General features: G+C 43.2%; 4 protein-coding genes across 5 annotated transcripts; 3 read left to right on the top strand and 1 right to left on the bottom strand.

The window, feature by feature from the left end:
• Positions 1–69: 69 nt before the first annotated feature.
• On the bottom strand, positions 70–2,911 carry nup42 (nucleoporin 42). 2 transcript variants are annotated; one of them, XM_088364993.1, is made up of 8 exons: positions 2,845–2,911; positions 1,788–1,898; positions 1,400–1,643; positions 1,220–1,308; positions 1,067–1,143; positions 900–986; positions 710–809; positions 70–642 (listed from the first exon to the last, which is right to left on the bottom strand). In XM_088364993.1, exons 1-8 carry the CDS (start codon positions 2,894–2,896, stop codon positions 137–139), a joined length of 1,266 nt encoding a protein of 421 aa, XP_088221119.1. In that variant the 5' UTR covers positions 2,897–2,911; the 3' UTR covers positions 70–136. The 2 variants fall into 2 exon arrangements, with proteins under 2 accessions (XP_088221119.1, XP_088221120.1); XM_088364994.1 differs by lacking the exon at positions 2,845–2,911 and having other exon boundaries at positions 1,788–2,558.
• On the top strand, positions 2,052–5,486 carry LOC148380141 (hepatoma-derived growth factor-like). Its single transcript, XM_088365016.1, has 6 exons — positions 2,052–2,497; positions 3,175–3,251; positions 3,404–3,542; positions 3,613–3,762; positions 3,961–4,101; positions 4,410–5,486. Exons 1-6 carry the CDS (start codon positions 2,411–2,413, stop codon positions 4,428–4,430), a joined length of 615 nt encoding a protein of 204 aa, XP_088221142.1. The 5' UTR covers positions 2,052–2,410; the 3' UTR covers positions 4,431–5,486.
• Positions 5,487–6,307: 821 nt separating this feature from the next.
• On the top strand, positions 6,308–8,378 carry mrpl24 (mitochondrial ribosomal protein L24). The gene is made up of 6 exons (XM_088365015.1): positions 6,308–6,451; positions 6,619–6,829; positions 7,006–7,101; positions 7,198–7,301; positions 7,526–7,656; positions 7,716–8,378. Exons 1-6 carry the CDS (start codon positions 6,369–6,371, stop codon positions 7,850–7,852), a joined length of 762 nt encoding a protein of 253 aa, XP_088221141.1. The 5' UTR covers positions 6,308–6,368; the 3' UTR covers positions 7,853–8,378.
• Positions 8,379–10,070: 1,692 nt separating this feature from the next.
• LOC148380139 (brevican core protein-like) lies at positions 10,071–18,791 on the top strand. The gene is made up of 14 exons (XM_088364946.1): positions 10,071–10,370; positions 12,986–13,056; positions 13,127–13,483; positions 13,548–13,722; positions 13,789–13,916; positions 13,982–14,275; positions 14,498–15,193; positions 15,267–16,712; positions 17,345–17,452; positions 17,516–17,674; positions 17,739–17,821; positions 17,898–18,042; positions 18,106–18,288; positions 18,357–18,791. The coding sequence occupies exons 1-14, from the start codon at positions 10,351–10,353 to the stop codon at positions 18,476–18,478; spliced, it is 3,987 nt and encodes a 1,328-aa protein (XP_088221072.1). The 5' UTR covers positions 10,071–10,350; the 3' UTR covers positions 18,479–18,791.
• Position 18,792: the final 1 nt, after the last annotated feature.

The following is an 18,792-nucleotide window of genomic DNA, read 5'->3' as shown; positions in this document are numbered from 1 at the left end:
GTTTCAATCAACAAGGGGCGGGCCAACGTGCAAATAATTTGCATAATGCAAAATGAATCATTTTCGAAATGCAGGGAAAACAGATGAATGTTTTTTTTTATTTGGGTGTGATCATAAAATACTTTGAAGCTTTAAATTAAACCCGCAGCATTTCAGCCGGAGGAGGCTTCAAGGGAATATGTCCAAGAGTAAACCTCTGCGCTTTAAACTGATCCAGCTCTTCGGGGCTCAGTTCGCTCTTGGGGGAGAACAACATGTCCGAGGCACCTCCAGAGGCGCTTGTGGAGGAACTCGACTGTCCGAATAAACTTCCCGCAGGTGCCTCGGACCCAAAACCGCTTCCAAATGAGCTTTTGTTGTTATTGGTGGCAGTGGAGGAGAAGCTGAAGCCTGCAGCCGAGCCAAATGCTGAAGATGAAGCCGCCGGCTGGTTGCTGGAAGGAGAAGCGAAGGAGAACGATGCGGCCGAAGGAGCGCTTGAACCAAAAGCAGATGACGAAGAGGGGGCACCAAAACCAGTTGGGGCTGAGATGGCGCTGCCAAAAGTTGGCTTAGATGTTGGCGCTGGTGAGGAGCCAAATCCACCTGCCGGAGCAGCAAAACTGAAAGTGCTGCTTGCCTGGACTGGTGCTGCTCCAAATCCTAAATAAATAATAACATTAGCACAACGGGTGGGGTTTTTCACATTTTATAAATCAAAGGCAATTACCTGTGCTGCCAAAACCAAATGAAGATGACCCAAATCCGGAAGCGGTTGAGCCAAAGCCACTTGAAGATGCCTGATGTGATGGATTTTTTAGTTCTGCAAGCTGCAATAAAAAAAAATTAAAAATCAAAACTTCACTTCCTCTGTCTTTAGAGTAGTACCTAGATCAAGGGTCAAGGGTTAAGTGTCTCACCAAAGCTGCACGAGTGGCTGGATTCATTCGCAGGAGCTCCTGGATTCTGTTTCTCCATTGATTGAGCAACAGATTGACACCACTCACCTATAAGAAACGGATCGGGAGAACCACAGCGTATAAATACACAGAACAAGTTACTTTAAATACAAAACTACTACACTTACATAACCCTGCATGTCTCCTGACGCTTTATTCGAGTAATATTCCAGCCGAAGCTCTTCTGGAGATAGATCAGCAAAACCTACAAAAGGGAGAAAGCCAGATTAGTTATAAATTATATTTTTTCTTCAAAAAAAGATGATGTATTTGATACCAACCAGATAATTGTGTCTTGAAGCTACCATAACAGGAGAAGCCCCACTGGCCCGAGCTCTCCCAAGCCTTCATGTCATTCTGAATGATCTCCCTAAATGATCAGGAAAAGAACACATATGGAATTGCTGTATTTGGCCAAAATATCAAATAACAAAAAAACACTTCACAAAATGCAGACTCACAGTTTCTGTTCATCGTCTTCTTCACCAGTTACCGTCGCTTCCCTTCCCCCTCCTCCCCTTCGTTCTCTCTCAAAGTTGTTATTGTTGCCGAGTGCCGAAAATCTGTTTTGGGAAGAGAAACTAAAATCGGAGCTCTTCACGTCCTGTCCTGTATCGCCCCTGTGATCCCTCAGGCTGGAGTGCTGTTGCTGGTTGAAGCCTCCTTTCTGCTGAGAGGGATTCACCCAAACCTTGTTGCCAAACCCTGAAACATACACACGCCCAAAAAAATCAACATTGCGCTAATCTGATGCCTTTACATAAACACACTAATTGGACTCTTAACTTTATAAATATTTATCATAAGAGCCTCATCTTTAAATAGTTTGCCTTGAGTTCAGGACTGTACCTCCACCTCCTCGGGACTGCTGCGGACCCGACGAGCGATTATAGTTGTTATATCCTCCACCACCTCCTCTCGGGTGCTCATTCCAACATTTATCACCGTAACGACAACGGCCTTGTAGAAAAAAGTTACACACGGTCATGTTTTTTTCCTTTGAATTCGGAGTCAACAAAGCGAAATGTGTTGTTTTTAGTCTTCCCACTTAAAGTCGCAGGATAATGACGTCAATCGTTTCTTCATCTCGCCCATTTAGCAAGCTAGCGCCCCCTAACGGACGGCGTGTGAAAAGCAACCTCGTCGCTATCTGCTCGGTGGAGGCGCGTCCGTTGGAGGGAAAAGCGGGATTCAATTTCAAACTCTGGCCATTGAGAACCAACGCCGACGGATTGGGCGACGCTATTAAAAAAAACAACAACAACATAGCGATTACGATATAGGGGTAAAAAACGTCAAAGGTCGCGTAGTCGCTCATTTCGCGCCGAAAAAAAAACTGCTTCGTTCTTGCCGTTGATTTCTTTACAAAAAAACCGACGCCGGGTTCAGGTGTAGTGTATAATCCTGTTCCGAGTGCCCTTTTCGCCGCTCTGACGACGACGTCTCGACGCCGATTTTTGCGGGAAAAAAACATGCCGAGGACCGACAGGCAGCGGGAGTACAAACCAGGAGACCTGGTCTTCGCCAAAATGAAGGGCTACCCGCACTGGCCCGCCAGGGTAAGCGCCATTCCACAGGCACCATTGCGGAATATGCCAGGCTTTTTATTTTTTCATTGAAACGGCGCTTGTTTGGATGAGAGGCCTGCTAGCTTGCGTGTTAGCCTACCGCGCTTATTGGTTAACTAGCTCCTTTGCTAGCGTACACAAGCGTATGTCTACGAGCCATTTGAAATGACAATTATCGCTACGTTTTCTGCTTTTAGCCATTTCAAGTGCCACTTAACTAATGTCTGCGTAATATAACAAGGCGTTGGGATAAAACGTCAAATGAGTTAAACACCAAGTACTTTACAAACACGTTGAATCTTTGTGTTGCTGCCATGCAAACATTGGGGTTCTCCAACCTGTGGGTCGTGGCTCCAATTCAATGGGATCAAAGTCAAACGCTGGTGGCATTTCTGTAGATCAGTGGTGCTCAAACACTTTGCGTAAAAATACTTTGCTATCTTTAACAGCACAATTATGATCATCATTAAAGTACTCGTGTAAGCATTTGGGTTATCAGATAAAAATCATGATTAAAAATTCCAGGAGCACTGAAATGTATGCCCACAAGTTGTTAATAAATTTAATCAACATGTAGCACATTCCTAACAGGGCATGACATTTTTTCCAATTAACTACTTGTTCCATTTTGCAACATTTAAGGAGAACATCTGCTCCTCTGTTTGCAGATTGATGAGTTCCCAGAGCGAGCAGTGAAGTCTCCCTCCAACAAGTACCAGGTGTTCTTTTTTGGGACACACGAGACGTAAGTAACAGCAGTAACTTTTTGTTCTTGCTGACTATTTCAGGAAAATATAAAGAATTTTATGACTACACCAGATGATTTTTATGAGAGACACGCAATGGAGAAACAACAACCGGTGTTGAGAGGTTTTACGTAAGCGTTTGGTCTTTCAGGGCATCCCTCGGGGCGAAGGACTTGTTCCCATACGATGAATGCAAAGAGAGGTTCGGAAAGGCCAACAAGAGGAAAGGCTTCGCCGAGGGCCTCTGGGAGATTGAGAACAACCCCACCGTCACGCATGAAGGCCACAAGGTGAGACGCCGCTCTTCTGCACTCGGCCGAAGCGTAATATTTTACAAACCTTGCGCAAATACTCTCGCAGTCATCAAAGAAGGACGACGCGTCCGAAGAAGCCGCCGGCTCGGAGAAAGCCGACGCGGAGGGGAGTAGTGACGAGGACGAGGGCGCCCTGGTCATTGACGAGAAGAACGACAGAGGGGGAAACAAGCGCAAGGTGGACGAGTCGGCTGAGGTGAACGTCTCGCACATACCTGTTTCTAACATCGGTAAAATAATCGGCAATTACTGAGCACAGCAATGTCAGCCACCAATCGTAAGACTGGCCACGGGGTATCCGAACTGAAAATGAGCTGTTAGCTTTTCTGCTAACTAGTTCCAAATTCATGGTAAACTTTGGTATTATTATCCAGTCTGTCCGGCCTCTTGGCAGGTGTCGCCCAAGCGGCCGAAGGACGCCGAGGGTGCCTCCGACGGAGACAACGCGAAGATGGAGGGCAAGGTCAATGACGTGGCTGCGCCCAAAGCGTCCGAGGACAACGCCGCGGCGCCGGGAAAGCAAACGGCAGATAAGGCAAGTTGAGGGAATACCACCGCTACACTCGAGAGGCTTGGAAATCACCACAACTTTCTTGGTTGGATTAGGAAGTTCCTTTATGTTCGCATTCCTCATCTTCGCACTTGTGCATTCACAAGTTCACACATTTGCGTTAATTTTTAAATTTATCCTACTTGATTTGCAAAAAGTCGCCATTTCTGAAATGCCCTAACATGCCACAAGGTGGCGCCAAATCCCCGCTCTAATGGAAGAGTAGGAAACATTTTAGAGGACAAAGGAGCAGATTTTCAATTTAACCTTTTTTTCTTTTCCCACCACTGCAGGTTGTGACAGAGAGTGCTTAACGTCAGCCCACAAAAAAAGAACCCCGGTAAGATGCTTCTCATCTGGAATAGAAGCGTGGACGCCATGACGTGCAAGAAGTCAGATTTCACAAGTTCAATTAATATTTTCAACAACAAAAAAAACAAAAAAGGGGTTTGTATGAATAGACAAACAAATGTTTATTTGTCAAATTGGGATATCATATATCCCAATAGTTACAATAACAATCGGATATCAAAACCAATGGAGCTGTTTGGGGCTCGTTTATAAATGGGGATTTTGGTGTGTACATATTTTTTATTTCCAAGTGCAATTAAGTAATTACGCAGCGTGAACGCCAGGTGTCAAAGAAACGACGTCAAGCAAAAAGGGTAACTCAAGATATGAAAATACTCTCATTTAAGGTCTCTGATTATGGATATTGTGATATTGTATATGGTAAAAGGAAAAAAATCACTCATGCTTTCAGCTTTAAATTTAAATGTTTCGCTGCTGGTTGTTTTGCATCCGCCGCTTACATTCAAATGCGGATATTTCAGTTTGTAATCCCGTTTACGTCCCTGGGGTTTCCCCAAAGTACCCGTAGGCAAACATCACGTCCACATCCAAATGTATATAAACACAGGAGATGTGCATTTACAACAAAACGTCAATTCTCACTTCGAATAAAACATGAATACGTCACGGCGGTTGGCATCCATTTTGTTTTTTGGGGAAACCCTGCCATTCAACATGCTCTTGTGTGGTATTTGGTTGCTCTTTGGTGATGTTGTGCTCATTGAGGGTGCCCACGTGTGAATAATTTAACATCTGATTGTGTATTGAATATATGATATATAAATTAAATTTATATATATATTTAGACCCTGTCTCAGAGCAACAATTTAAGCGTTAATTATGTTACTACTTCTGAAGATCGTTTACCGCCGTCATATTCGGAAGCAGAAAGACATTCCCGCATGCTCTGCCATGTTAGCGTGTAGCCCAGTCAAACTATTTCAAACATTGACACTCTTCAAGTTCATCTTGACATTAAATATGATTAGGACAAAATAAAGTGTTGCTGTAATTGTGAACATTGGACTGCATTGCGTTTAACCACTGTGACGTTTTTTCGCATCTTTCACATGTATCCGTATTTCCTTAACTAGTGACCCGGTTGACTGTAGTTATATCTCAGTTCATACTCTAATCAACCAAAACGGCAGCGCTAAAACTTGCCTCGTTCTTTTTATGTAGCTTTAAAATATCTTTTCACTGGGTATAAGTTGTAATAGCCACAAATGCAGTTAATTGAATTCCTCAACTTGGCCACCAATTTGCAGAAATACGGTATGTGCTTGCAAGTGTTTGTTTTTGTAGTGAGGCATCTGGAAAAAAAAATATATTGATCTTCAAAATTGCTTAACTGGAATTTGAGTCTTGCATTTTATACCACCACCACTGTACTTATGTACAAGTCTTATGTTGAACAACGTTGTGATGTTTTAAACAAGGAGTGTTTTATTTTTTTTGATCAGTATATGACATTGTCGTTGGTTCACAACTTGCCCCCGTAACGTGCCCAGCGGGAGTCAGAACAACTAAAAATAGATAAAAATGTGTATATAATGTTGTCATTATGAGACCTTGACACACATCACGTTGTTTTTCATTCTGCTACTTAAAGTACATGGCAAATTGATTTGTTCTGAGTGTAATTGTTGCTTTCATTTTCTCCATTATTTTAATATGCTGCACTTAGTTTAATATTGTAGCCGCTGGTCCATTTAATAAACATGTTTACTATAAAGATTTGTTTTAGTTCCGTCTTGTATAATTAAATGTGAACTGTAACATGTTTCAATTTTCTTTTAAGATCCATAAAATGTTCGAACTACAGTCGGCACATCGTAGATTGGCTCATTTGCAATGACGCCAAAATTATTGCTTCGACATACGCTGTTTCGGCACTGCGCATGCGTAGTAGACATGACCTTCCAGTCCAAAAGGTGGCGCTGCTGCCTTATGTCACTCCACGCAGCGTGACATTGAGAAGAAGGTAAGAGTCGTAAACTTGTTTGGTTTAATGTTGGTTCTCACATTTTTGAGCCTACATGAATGCAAATAGATACTCTTACACATGACGTTCATTGGCCATTTACCTTCACGTTAGCGTAGCATCTCTCCTTTTGGAATCTCGGCTAACTCTTTCCATCCATTCCTCAGTTCCTCTCCTGAGCTGCCGATCGGCATCATGAGGCTGACGGCGTTGCTATCCATGGCCGCCCGGGCGGTGGTTCCCAAGGACTACCGGTACGGTACGAACAGGCCGTGGACCGTGGCTGCAAAGCGTCGCAATCCACCGGGCAAGAGGCGGAACAAGGTGTTCGTCGAGCCTATCGCCGACCACGACTGGTGGGTCCTCCGAGGGGACACGGTGAGCACAAACTACGACTACAGAGTTGTAATCGTATTAAAATGGCTTGTTTAATGTTATCTATGGCTCCCATTTTAATTGTCTCTAAAACACACCATAACGATCAGCTTTACATATGCCGCTAAAAAATTATTTTATATTTGTCATGAAATATTTCATCTGATGACCTCCTTCAGGTAGAGATTCTCTCCGGGAAGGACAAAGGCAAACAGGGGAAAGTCATCCAAGTCATCAGACGCAGAAACTGGGTCATATTGGAAGGTCTAAACACAGTAAGCTTGGATTTGTTTTTTTATATCTATATAATGCTGCAAGCTGCAATTAACAAATATTTCAAAACATTGATCAATTTGTTGATTGTATCAAAGCATTACAGATACATCGGGAAAACAGGCGATTACCGGGGCAACTACATCGCTAGTGAAGCTCCCATCCTGCTCCGGGACGTTGAACTCGTTGACCCCTCCGACAGGTACCGCCACATACGTTGGCACTCACGACAATGCTTGAATGTGCACTGGGAAGTTTGTCACTACGCTTTATTTTAAAGTTTTATTCCCACAGATGTCTCATAGTAATTCAGTTGACTGTAATGTGTCTCTCACTCTCGCATTAAATAGTTCACTCTTTGAAACTGACGTACTTTGGAACTAAATCAAAAGCTTCTACCGTCCTCCCCCACACTCCCTTTTCCAGGAAGCCGACTGAGGTGGAGTGGAGGTTCACAGAGGAGGGCGAGCGAGTGCGAGTGTCGCTCCGGACCGGTCGTATCATCCCCAAGCCGGTAGTGGAGCGACGGGATGGGATTGTCGCTGAGCAGTGGAAAGGTGAAGAAATCATTGATTTCATTATTTTGGTATTTTCTCAATTTTGGTGTTTGCTTCAGATGGTCCCAAGGACACCAGCGTAGAGGACACGCTGGAGAAGACCTACACGCCCTCTCTGAAGACCCTGGAGGAGGAGGTGATGGAGAAGATGGGCATTCAGGAGGACAGGAGGCACGGGCCCACCTACTGGTACTGAGCCAGGACTCTCGTTTCCACCAAATCCATCACAGGATGGTTTGTTTTAAAGACTGTATGTTATATCAGGAATAAATGTCACAAGCATCTTTTTCCCCAAACAGAGAAACCTGACTTTAGTCTTCACATTTATTCGGGAATACTTTGATTTATTTTTGGTATGTATTTTTTTTTCTTGACTGCACGGCACAACTTCCACTTTTGAAAACCAAAGGCAGACGTATAATTTAGAAAAGTAACGGGTCAGGAATTTTCACCGTGAGAGAAAGCGACAGGAAAAAAAAATGGGATTGACGTTCCTCATGTGGCCACAATCATGAATCCCTGCAGGGAATGCTGCACTTTGGTGGTTTATTATCTTTAGGGGGGGGTAAACCTGCACAGAGTGGGTCATAAAAATCATTATGCTCCATTTTAAAGCAACTCGCATGCTTTTAAGTGCCAATTACAGCACGGTTGCTATGCTAACCATTGGCTATGATTTCATCAAAAGCCCACATGCAATAAAAGTGACTGTTAACGCCGTATCCTGTTGACACGCCCCTTTTTCCTTACATGCAACCTGAGAAAAAAAAAAGTCAAACAAAGACCATTTATTTTAGTGTCAGCAAAAAAAAAATGTTTCCACTTCATCAAAATTGTTCAAAATGGCTTTTAAATAGTTGTTCTCTGTAGTGATGATGCACAACACAGTTGAGGAAAAACATACCCAAGTTTTGTGTCCTGCATCATCATAGGGTGAGTATTTAAGCTTTATCTTACTTTTATCATACATTGATTTAACTTTTATTTACACTCACATGACCAAAATGTTAAAATCTTTACTGCAAATTAGTGACTTATGTTTCTCTTACCATTTTAGGTTCACCAATAGCCTGGTTAACATCACTTTACTATCAAAAGGGTGAGTAATTTAATTATTAGTTCAATGTGTTTGTAATGTTAAAATTTATACTTGAAATGTTGCCTTTACAGTTCATGAAAGATGTCTTAAACTTTAATTAGGTAAGTAATTCAACTTTACAATCAATGACAGTGATGAATGTTAAATTGTTCATGAAAAAGAAATTAATTACTTTCCGTGATGACCTATAAAAAAGTTATTTTTTGACTACGTGTCCAGCCGTCTAAGTCATTGAATGCGTCATAGTCTAGATTAGTCGGCATTGCCCGTAACGTGGCCAACGTGGTGGTGAGGGCAGCATTTTTTTTTCTCCCGCCAGCCCCCCCTCCCTAAATCCCCATTCATTTTGTCTTGTTCACATCCAAGAGGGAATAAAACTGGCCAGTCAGCGGAAAGTAGCTTTTGAGGTTCTTTTGCTTCTTACAGGAGGAAAAATGACTCAAAGTGTTCGTCTGGGATAAGGTGAATAGCGGAGATTTAGTTCTTCTCTCCCCCGGTTGGCATGCAATTGCAACATTTTGTGATAAAAATATGCAACTCGGCATGTTTAGAGCTAAACATGTGCAGAGATTTATTTTTTTTCCTCCCCAACATCTGATGATGCTTTGAGGAACCCAAATTGCTGCGTTGGAGTCATGTCGGTGACCTAATGATCTAAACTGGGCAGTATTTTAATCACAGACTTGTTTGAAGGCAACGCTGGAAAATGTCACGTTAACCCGCGTGCTACTCGGAGAGGTCGTTTGCGTTTGTTCTAATTGACTTGGATTCCTCTGTGTGCATGACCTTGACGGTGTGGTGAGATTCCAAGCCAAAGAGCATTTTATGCGATACGTGACTCATAGGTTAAGATGGATGACGTGGTTACATGAATGATGAACGGGTGAATTTGTAGCCAGAAGCGTAGTTTAGTTTAAAACAGGACGACCTTCCCTCTGTCTTTAACAACCAGCGTAGATCACTTTTAACAGCGGCAAAATGGAATTGGCAACGAACGAGCACGCACAAACGGCGGCGCTTCTTCTTTTCCGCCGGGTCAGCCTTGACGTTGGCCTCTCAGACCGCACCGTGCTGGTGTCCGGGTGTTAGATTCCTCAGGTGCGCAGTACAAAGCGCCGTTCACTGGACCACAAGGAGACTACAAAAGAGCTCTGTTGCTAACCAAAACAGCAGCACCCCCATCACCACCAACTAGCCACGTGCAATACTCTCTAATTATGCAAGACATTTTTTGACTCACTTTTCAACCGGCAAAATCTTTCAAATTCGGACCTTTTATGTGTTTGTAGGTTCCCTCAGGAGGTTAAAACCCAACTATCAGGACATGATGCTTTTGATACCACCCCGCTCCCTCCCTCCCTGCTTGACAAGCATGCGCAAGAAGAAGAAGAAGTGGGCAGTTTGACTTTCAACTGCGTCTCTCTTTCTCTTCCCCCGAGCGCATCGAGCGGGTCGCAGCTCCCTTCCGAAAACCTGCAGAGCGGTGCAACTAAACCCCCCCCTCCCTCCACACACACACACAATCCTCTACATGCACTTTTTTCAAAACGCACTGCAGCAGAGAGACGCGGGCGCTTATTAACACCGGCGACATCATGCAGCTACAAACCCTCAGGTAAGGTTCTTATAATTATTGTTGATGGTGCAAGATCTTAAGATATCCGCTAAGATATTGTTTTGCACATATTTCCTCGCCCATGGTTCTATTTTTAAGTAAGTGCACGCAGCTGGTTACTTTTCATTGTCTTCTAAATGTTACAGAAGTTTTTTTTTTCCCCTCCTGTCGTTTTTTTTTTTGGTCCCAGTCTGTGGTTTGCAGTGCATCACTTTCCATTCATTTCAATGGAGGAAAATGAGTCACATTTACTTTTCAGGCAAAACTTTGCAAATTGTGGCTCGGCTGACAATTAAAAATGTTATTGTCTTAATTGGGGTTGACCAAAATGAGTGTAGATATATTATATTATATTATATTATATTATATTATATTATATTATATTATATTATATTATATATGGAAAATGGATGGATGAATATATTATTTATATTATATTTATTTATATTATATATTTATATTATATTTTATATTATATATATGGAAAATGGATGGATGAATATATTATATTATATTACATTATATATGGAAAACGGATGGATGAATATATTATTTGTATAATATATTTTATATTATATATGGAAAATGGATGGACGAATATATTATATTATAATATATTACATTATATATGGAAAACGGATGGATGAATATATCATATTATTTATATAATATATTTAATATTATGTATGGAAAATGGATGGATGAATATATTATATTATCTATATTATATTACACTATAATATATTATATTATGTCATATTATATATATATATATATATATATATATATATATATATATATATATATATATATATATATATATATATATATATATATATATATATATATATATATATGTGTGTGTGTAATTAATTTATGAAATACTGTTCAGTCATGTAACTTCTTCGGTCTAGGCTTTGTTATTCAGATTTCGGGCCAGTGTTAGGGATCCATCCATTAGGCAGCTTAATGGGCAGGTAAGAAGATGGAGCAAAGGGAGGACAGTTGATGTTCCACTGGCCTGAGGTCAGCCGTTAAGCCAGTCAAGTGAAAGTGAAAGCGACAGAGCTCAGGGCTGTTCATTTGAACGCCATTTGTTGTCCTGCAAAATGGCGCCACGTTTCATCCTTGTCATTCAATTCTTTATCATGTGGCTGGTCCACTCTTTTAAAAGGACTTGCGTACCATTTTGTTTTGGTGACAAGCCCCAAAGTGAAAGTGATGCAATGAAGGCCCCACAAGCAAGAGACAGCACTGTCTGTAATTTCAAAAGAAGTAAAAGGGGAGGAAAAAAAAAACAAGCAAATGTGCCAGTGTCCCTCCTTTCATATCCACCCAGAGGCATTTTCAGCTGCTTTTTTTTTTTTTCTTCAGTACAGCAGCAGTGTTATGCAGCTGCCATGGCTTTCTTTCTCGCTTTTCTTGTGGAGCATACTAATAGTGATGTGCGCTTGCGGCCCACCCAGCTGGCCGGGAAAGGCACACTAGGACAACTATTTGGCCCTCAATGAGCTTCTTTGAGGGCCAAAGCAATTGAAAAAGTCAACTTTATTGCTGCTTGTTGTCCACTGATCTGATTGCCATGCAGTACTTGCACCATTGTAAACAAATCCACCTAATTCTCAGTAAAATAACCAATCAGCAATTATTCCTTGCATTGAAGGAATCCCGGGCTCATTCCCCGGATTCTATTACGACGGAAAAGTATAGACTGGACTTTATAAAGTGTAATTACGTGCGAGAGTAGATCTTCCGTGATGAATGAGCGACGTCGGCTTGCCTGGGGAGGTCGTATGAGGGCACAGCGAGCATACGGGCCCCCGGTTGTTGGGAGGGTTAATAACAGGGCCAGACTGGTGACAGAATGGTGGCAGGGTGCCATCGGACGGGGATCATTTGGAGCCTGGGCTTGGGAAACCATTTTTTTTTTCCTCCCCGCACATTGCAGTCTAAGCCACAATGCTTTATTTCCTCAAATAGCTGTTGCTAAACAAAACAGCAGCACCTAGGCAGGCTGGGATGATTTTGATGCAGACTTGTGTGATTTTTTTTTTTTTGTCAGGCAGAATTCGAGAAAGCAGTGGCTGTGCAATAAATCAGTAGTTTTCCTGATACGCAACTTCCAAGCATAATGTTTATTTCGGGCTTTTGGTTTTCGGTGATGGTCCAATTTTCAACGGCCAGTCCGCTCATTTTCCATGGGAGGATGTTCTCAGCTATTCACAGATCCCAGAGGGGAAAGCTTATTGGCTGTAACTTTTTTTTTTTTGCCATTCTGCACTTAAACTTTTAAGTTTGACACACAGGCTGAATTTGATTGTAAAGAGCACTAGAAAAAAAATCAACCTGATAGGTTGCAAGCTATTCTATATCTTTTTTTCCTTGCTTGAATTTTGACATCTATGTATGTTTGTGGTTTGCGGTTAGCTTAGCGGCCATTTTAAAATGACTCAGTATGACTCAATCTGAATTGAGATTAGTGGGTGCTCCTTGAAGCAACAGCTCTTTATGTTTAGACATGTGTGAAATTGGAAAGTTGAAACTGGTAAGGAGGAAATAATCTTTCTTTATTATCTTCGTCCAACCCTGAGTGATGGCTGTCATTGTCTCGGCAGAATCCTCGCCCTTCTCGGCGCACTTTGTCATCTCTCCTTGGCCTTTCCCACTCAGTTCCCGTCTGGAAACGGTGAGTAATTCTTGTCCCTCAGCATTAATATTAAAGAAAAAAATCCTCACGTCTTATTTCGGCTTTCCAGACGACGTCCAGACGCCTCTTCGGGTGAACATCTCCCACCCGGGTGTCCTTTACGCCTCACTGGGCCGAGTCGTCATCATCCCCTGCTCGGCGTCCTCGTCACCTCTCACGCCCCCGAGGGTCAAGTGGACTCTGCTGTCCGGCGGCTCTGAGAAGCAAATCTTGGTGGCGCGTGGCAACAGGGTGAAAATCAACGAGGCGTACAAAGGCCGCGCCGATTTGCTCAACTACCGCACCCGGCGGGAAGATTTGTCACTGCGACTGCTGGAAACACGCTCCAGTGACTCGGGGCACTATCGTTGCGAGGTGCAGCAAGGCTTGGATGACAGCAGCGATATCGTCCAACTCAAGGTCAAAGGTAATGAAAATCAATATTGAGAAGTTGATTTTTCCCAGTACTTTTGCAAGTTCTTTCTTTCTAGGAGTCGTATTCCACTATCGGGACTCCATGGGTCGATATGCTCTCAACTTCAGCCAAGCCAAGAGGGCTTGCGAGACCATCAGGGCCCAAATTGCGAATCCGATCCAGCTTCTGGCGGCTTATTATGATGGCTATGAGCAGTGTGATGCAGGTTGGCTAGAAGACCAAACTGTCAGGTACGTTTAACTCATCAATCCATGAGTCGGAATCTTGGGAGAACACTTTTTGCACCGCTTCCCCAGGTACCCGATCCAAACACCTCGCGAAGCTTGCGCTGGAGACATGGTCGGAAAACCAGGCGTGAGAAACTACGGGGAGATGGAGCCACAGGATAATTTTGACGTATATTGCTACGCGGAACAAATGGATGGTAGGACGTACACCCCTTAAACCTATCCAACGCTGCAAATTTTTTAATATTTTATTTATATATAGGAGAGGTGTTCCACGACCCCGACCCACAGGAGTTGTCCTATGAAGGGGCTCAATCGTACTGCAGGGCCGCGAGAGCTCAGCTGGCTTCAGTTGCGCAACTTTACGTGGCGTGGAGCGAAGGTCTGGACAACTGCAGTCCCGGCTGGCTTTCTGATGGAAGCGTGCGCTACCCCATTAGGACCCCCAGAGAGCGCTGTGGAGGCCCCACAGCGGGTGTCAAGACCGTGTATCTCGACAGCAACCAAACGGCCTTCCCGGAGCCATCCGATCTGTACGACGTGTATTGTTTCAGAGGTTTGTGGACTAAAAGAGGCTCTAAGATCTGCAATGTGGACCCTCGAAACTTGAATATTTTGGTGGGCGGGACAATTAAAAAATTTGGAAACCAAGCGACAGAAATTAAAACAATTTTAATTTAATTTAATTTAATTTAAACAACAATTTTGGAATGGATTAAGTTTGAGTCTCTGCTTAAAACCTGAAATAAAATGTCTTCTTGCTCCATCTGATCTCCAGGAACTGGACCTTCACCGACCGACTCCACAACCATGGACGTCACAAGCACACCTGAGCCCAGCACCCTTGAAGAAGACATTGTCATTTTAATGGATGAAGACAAAGAATTGCCACTTGGGCAAAGTTCGGAACAAATCGAAAGGGAGGTTCTGAGCGTTTTAGAAACCGTACCCCTTTTCTCGGGTCCACCCACTAAAGAAAAGACTGTTGCAAATCAGTTGACATTTCTGTCCGCCACATCTGAGCCTCCTTTGACCACCACAGATGCTCAAGATCTCCTAAGCTCTTTTGACACAACATCTTCTACCGAAAACAAATATGACTCAAATCTAAATAACAATATCCAAAGCACGGAAATTTACGATTCTCCTCAAAACATTTCAATCCAGTCCACTTTTTACGACATCAAAGATTCATTTCAGAACTTTACTCAGCAGCTAATGGAAATAGAAAGCACAACAAATCTCCATGAGTTGAACGCCACCCATGGCCAGAACTTGTCTGATAGCACACAGCGTTTAGAGAAAGTCAAATTTGAAGATTTGAGCAGAACTGAGATGTATGAAGATGAAACTGAAGAGGATTTTCTAGAAGCTCCTGTAATTCTGGAGAAAGGGGAACCTGCAACAACGGAAACTCCTGCAGGTCGTTCCTCATTATTGATCCCTCTGAGCGGCTCTGGAGATTCTTCTCAAGGTAAGAATCCAATAGCTTCAAGTTCTACCAACGCTGATGAGTTACCATTTAAAATGAAAATATATTTTTCCAGAAAGTCATCAGGAAGTCACCATTTTGCCCTTCATCCCCAAGTCCGAATCCACCACGCTCCAGACATCTTCTGCCTCCCCCACCGATGCTCCTTCACAGTCTTTGACAGCCATTCACGATAATGTCTCGACAGCTTCACACATGTGGGCGTCTGTTTCCGTCCAGGAGGGAAGCACCAGTTTGGAAATTGAAGATAGCGAAGAAGCACAGCTGCTTCCAACCATGTCCACTTTTAGGGTAAGCCCGTCCACCACCGAAGCTCCTGAGATGTCCTCCGAGGTGTCTACAGACTCTGTGACCTCAACGGATCAACCATCAGCTAATACCTTTGACAGCTCCACGGTGAGCTACGAGGAAGCAAGCGGACTCGAAGTCCATTTAGTTCCAGGGCAGACTGCTTTCAACAAAACCACCAGCACCACGCAGAAGATCGATGAAGATACCATGGCAGATAAAATCAATGCTTCCAAAAGTTTTGCGTGGAATTATTCACAAAGTGGAAACATCACAACATCTGAGCAGGAAATGAACGATACGATTATGGAAATAGGAGAAGCTAGCATACCACCCACAATGGAAGAAGTCACAGAAGAAGAGGAGGCTTCATCAGTCACAACAATAATTGAAGCTACCACTAACCCAAAAGACGAATCTACACGTCCACCCACATTCGAAGCTCAAGCCACGCCAACCCCAAAACATGAAATTAAATATGCGCTAATAATCACAAATGAAACCAAAACACAGATGTTCGAAGAATCCGAAACATCACAAAGCTCTGAAGAAGGATCTGCACTCGCACCAATATTTCAAGAACATACACTAAGCCCAAAAGATGAAACTCATGTTAGTCCAACAACTGAAGACACCAAAGAAACAGGAACCCAAAAAACCCCAACATCAACACAGATGTTTGAATTTAACTCTACGCTGAAACCCGAAGAATCCACCGATGTTACAATCACCCCAAATTATGACAGTGAGACCATCACACCAACGAGGGAGTTTGAAAACCATGTCATCTCCATCATTGGAGAAAATTCTACTCCATTCCACCAAAACACACTCTTCGATACGGAAACTCACCAAACTACCACAACGCTTGACGGCAGCACTTCCACCGGCGAGCCTTTCGAAGAGGAGATCACCGTATTCCCGTACAATTCCGGAGCGGCCAACTGGGCTCTCCTGACCACCACCACCAGACCTCAAGAATCCATGAAGGACTTGGAAATCAGCACTTCCGTCTCTTCCACCGTGAGGACAACCACATGGCGGTCAAAGCACACCTGGAGTCCGCCCACAACGACTTCTCCCGACGTTCTCCGCCGAACATCTGAACCCTGGAGATCGACCACGACCCACCAACCGGATCCCACCCAGGTTCCCAGCGGCCGCATTTTGCCCAACGAGAGGGCGGCGGCGGGCGGTAAAGTTAAAATCGCAGGTAACACTAACATCACTCTCTTCGGCCTAACTGTCTTCCTCCTCCTGGCCACGCACTAAAAACTCCGAGCTTCTGCCCTGCCTTGTCCTTCTGTGTCTTTTTTGTCCCTCAACTGGGAAACGAACTGTCCTGTCCTGTCGTGTTCAATGTGATGTTTTCCTTCTCGTTCTTTAACTTCTGTGAAGTATTGTCATAAAATACGCTGACATGTTTAAATGTATGATCACAATCAGCAAGTAACCAAAAAGAGATCCTCGCTTTGTTGAATGTTTTTTTTTTTTATTATTATTAAGTCACAATTGGATTTGAGCACTTTTACATAATGATGTCATGCTTTTTTTTTAGTATGTTTAGAAGCACAATGTTGTAAATGTATTGAATCGTGCACATCAAATATTTTGATTGTATCGAAAAAATGAATGTAATATTTTACTGTTTAATTCCAATTTCTATATTGAATGTCTTTTTTTTTTCTTCTCCAAGCAGCGACATGATTTTGTGCCCTCGAGTCAACAATAAAAAAATCATATCGACTGGTAAAACATTGCATGGTGTCAACGGTGATCTCATCCAAGGTGGATTTCGGGAGCTTATAAAAAAAATGGAAAATAATTTCCCTCTTTGTGTTCCAGATGCTTGCTTTAATGACCCATGCCTCAACGGAGGAACCTGCACGGATCGAGAAGGTCATATTCAGTGTCTTTGCTTGCCCACCTACAGTGGTGACCTCTGTGACCTGGGTGAGCTCGCTAATATTTACCTCACCCTATCAAGCATTCCACTTGATCCAATATTTTTTCCAGAACTGGAACGCTGCGAGCCAGGCTGGGACAAATTCCACGGCTTCTGCTACCGACACTTCAGCCAACGTCAGAGCTGGGAAGTGGCCGAGCAGCACTGCCGCATGCAAGGGGCCCACCTGGCTTCCATCATGACACCCGAGGAGCAGAACTACATCAACAGTACGAGCGCCACGTTGTATTTTCACATCCTTGTGTATCCTTCACGTTTTTTTGTCACCACCAGCAAACTACAAAGAATACCAGTGGACCGGCTTGAACGATAAAACCATCGAGAATGATTTTAGGTGGTCCGACGGCAACCCGTTGGTGAGTCTCCAACGTTTGGTGTCCAATTTGTACTTCTCTCGGATAATCAGCAATCTTGTGATTTTTTTTCCCGCAGTTGTACGAGAATTGGTACCGAGGTCAGCCGGATAGCTACTTCATGTCCGGCGAGGACTGCGTGGTGATGGTGTGGCACGACGATGGCCGCTGGAGCGACGTTCCTTGCAACTACCATCTGGCCTACACTTGCAAGAAAAGCACATGTGCGTATTTAGCACACTCGAGATTGGATTTATGGAATTAATATTTTTATTCTCCTTCCATAGCATCATGCGGACCGCCGCCTAAGGTCCGTAACGCCTCCATTTTCGGGAAACCTCGTCAGCGTTACGAGACAGATGCCGTGGTACGTTATTATTGTTCTCGAGGGTTCCAACAAAGATTCAATCCGCTGATCCGCTGTCAATCCGGGGGGAGCTGGGAGAAGCCTCAATTTCAGTGCATCCCGGGTGAGAGCAAAGACTTTTAATAGCTGTTGATTAAAGAAAAATAAATAAATATAAACATCTCCTTTCAGAAAATGGCGCTGTAAACCCTGACGCTGAAATGACGTCATCGACTGATAGCAATCTGGCCGCATTTCAAGAGGTTTTTGAAACCACCACAGCGCCACCACTTTATTGGGATATCAAGTTTTGAAAACATTTGCACACTTTTCTTGCCATATACACTACATTCTGCTGTTCTCTTTTGACAAGGTGAAAAATTTGCTTTTACCGATTTTTTTACACACGTGGCAAACCGTCTTTAGTTAGACACACTGCAGAATGGTGCTAATACGTCAATATTACATACAATATGCGCTCATGTTTTCATATTAAAAGTGTCAAGTAACATTCCTGCTTTTTCAAAACTATCCTGTGCACGTTTTTTGGGAGACGCAGTTTTGTTCATCAGCTTTATGTTGTAATAAAGTTTTGTAGAACAGAGCAAAGAATAAATGATTCACTTAT

Source organism: Syngnathus floridae, chromosome 21 (genome assembly GCF_059516105.1).
Source record: "Syngnathus floridae isolate MCC-2025c chromosome 21, RoL_Sflo_1.0, whole genome shotgun sequence".
Taxonomy (NCBI): Eukaryota; Metazoa; Chordata; class Actinopteri; order Syngnathiformes; family Syngnathidae; genus Syngnathus; species Syngnathus floridae.
Note: the sequence above shows the minus strand (reverse complement) of the source record. Positions and strands in the feature narration are given on the sequence as shown.

Bases quoted from the DNA above. Each gene is read 5' to 3' on its own strand.
- LOC148380141 (XM_088365016.1), top strand. From the start codon at position 2,411: ATGCCGAGGACCGACAGGCAGCGGGAGTACAAACCAGGAGACCTGGTC. The intron at 2,498-3,174 runs GTAAGCGCCATT...CTCTGTTTGCAG, and splicing joins ACCCGCACTGGCCCGCCAGG to ATTGATGAGTTCCCAGAGCG. The intron at 3,543-3,612 runs GTGAGACGCCGC...ATACTCTCGCAG, and splicing joins TCACGCATGAAGGCCACAAG to TCATCAAAGAAGGACGACGC.
- nup42 (XM_088364993.1), bottom strand. From the start codon at position 2,896: ATGCCACCAGCGTTTGACTTTGATCCCATTGAATTGGAGCCACGACCC. The intron at 1,144-1,219 runs GTTGGTATCAAA...TCCCTTTTGTAG, and splicing joins CTTCAAGACACAATTATCTG to GTTTTGCTGATCTATCTCCA. The intron at 810-899 runs GTGAGACACTTA...TTTTTATTGCAG, and splicing joins CAGCCACTCGTGCAGCTTTG to CTTGCAGAACTAAAAAATCC.
- mrpl24 (XM_088365015.1), top strand. From the start codon at position 6,369: ATGCGTAGTAGACATGACCTTCCAGTCCAAAAGGTGGCGCTGCTGCCT. The intron at 7,302-7,525 runs GTACCGCCACAT...TCCCTTTTCCAG, and splicing joins CTCGTTGACCCCTCCGACAG to GAAGCCGACTGAGGTGGAGT. The intron at 7,657-7,715 runs GTGAAGAAATCA...TGTTTGCTTCAG, and splicing joins TGTCGCTGAGCAGTGGAAAG to ATGGTCCCAAGGACACCAGC.
- LOC148380139 (XM_088364946.1), top strand. From the start codon at position 10,351: ATGCAGCTACAAACCCTCAG. The intron at 15,194-15,266 runs GTAAGAATCCAA...ATATTTTTCCAG, and splicing joins CTCTGGAGATTCTTCTCAAG to AAAGTCATCAGGAAGTCACC. The intron at 17,822-17,897 runs GTGAGTCTCCAA...TTTTTCCCGCAG, and splicing joins GGTCCGACGGCAACCCGTTG to TTGTACGAGAATTGGTACCG.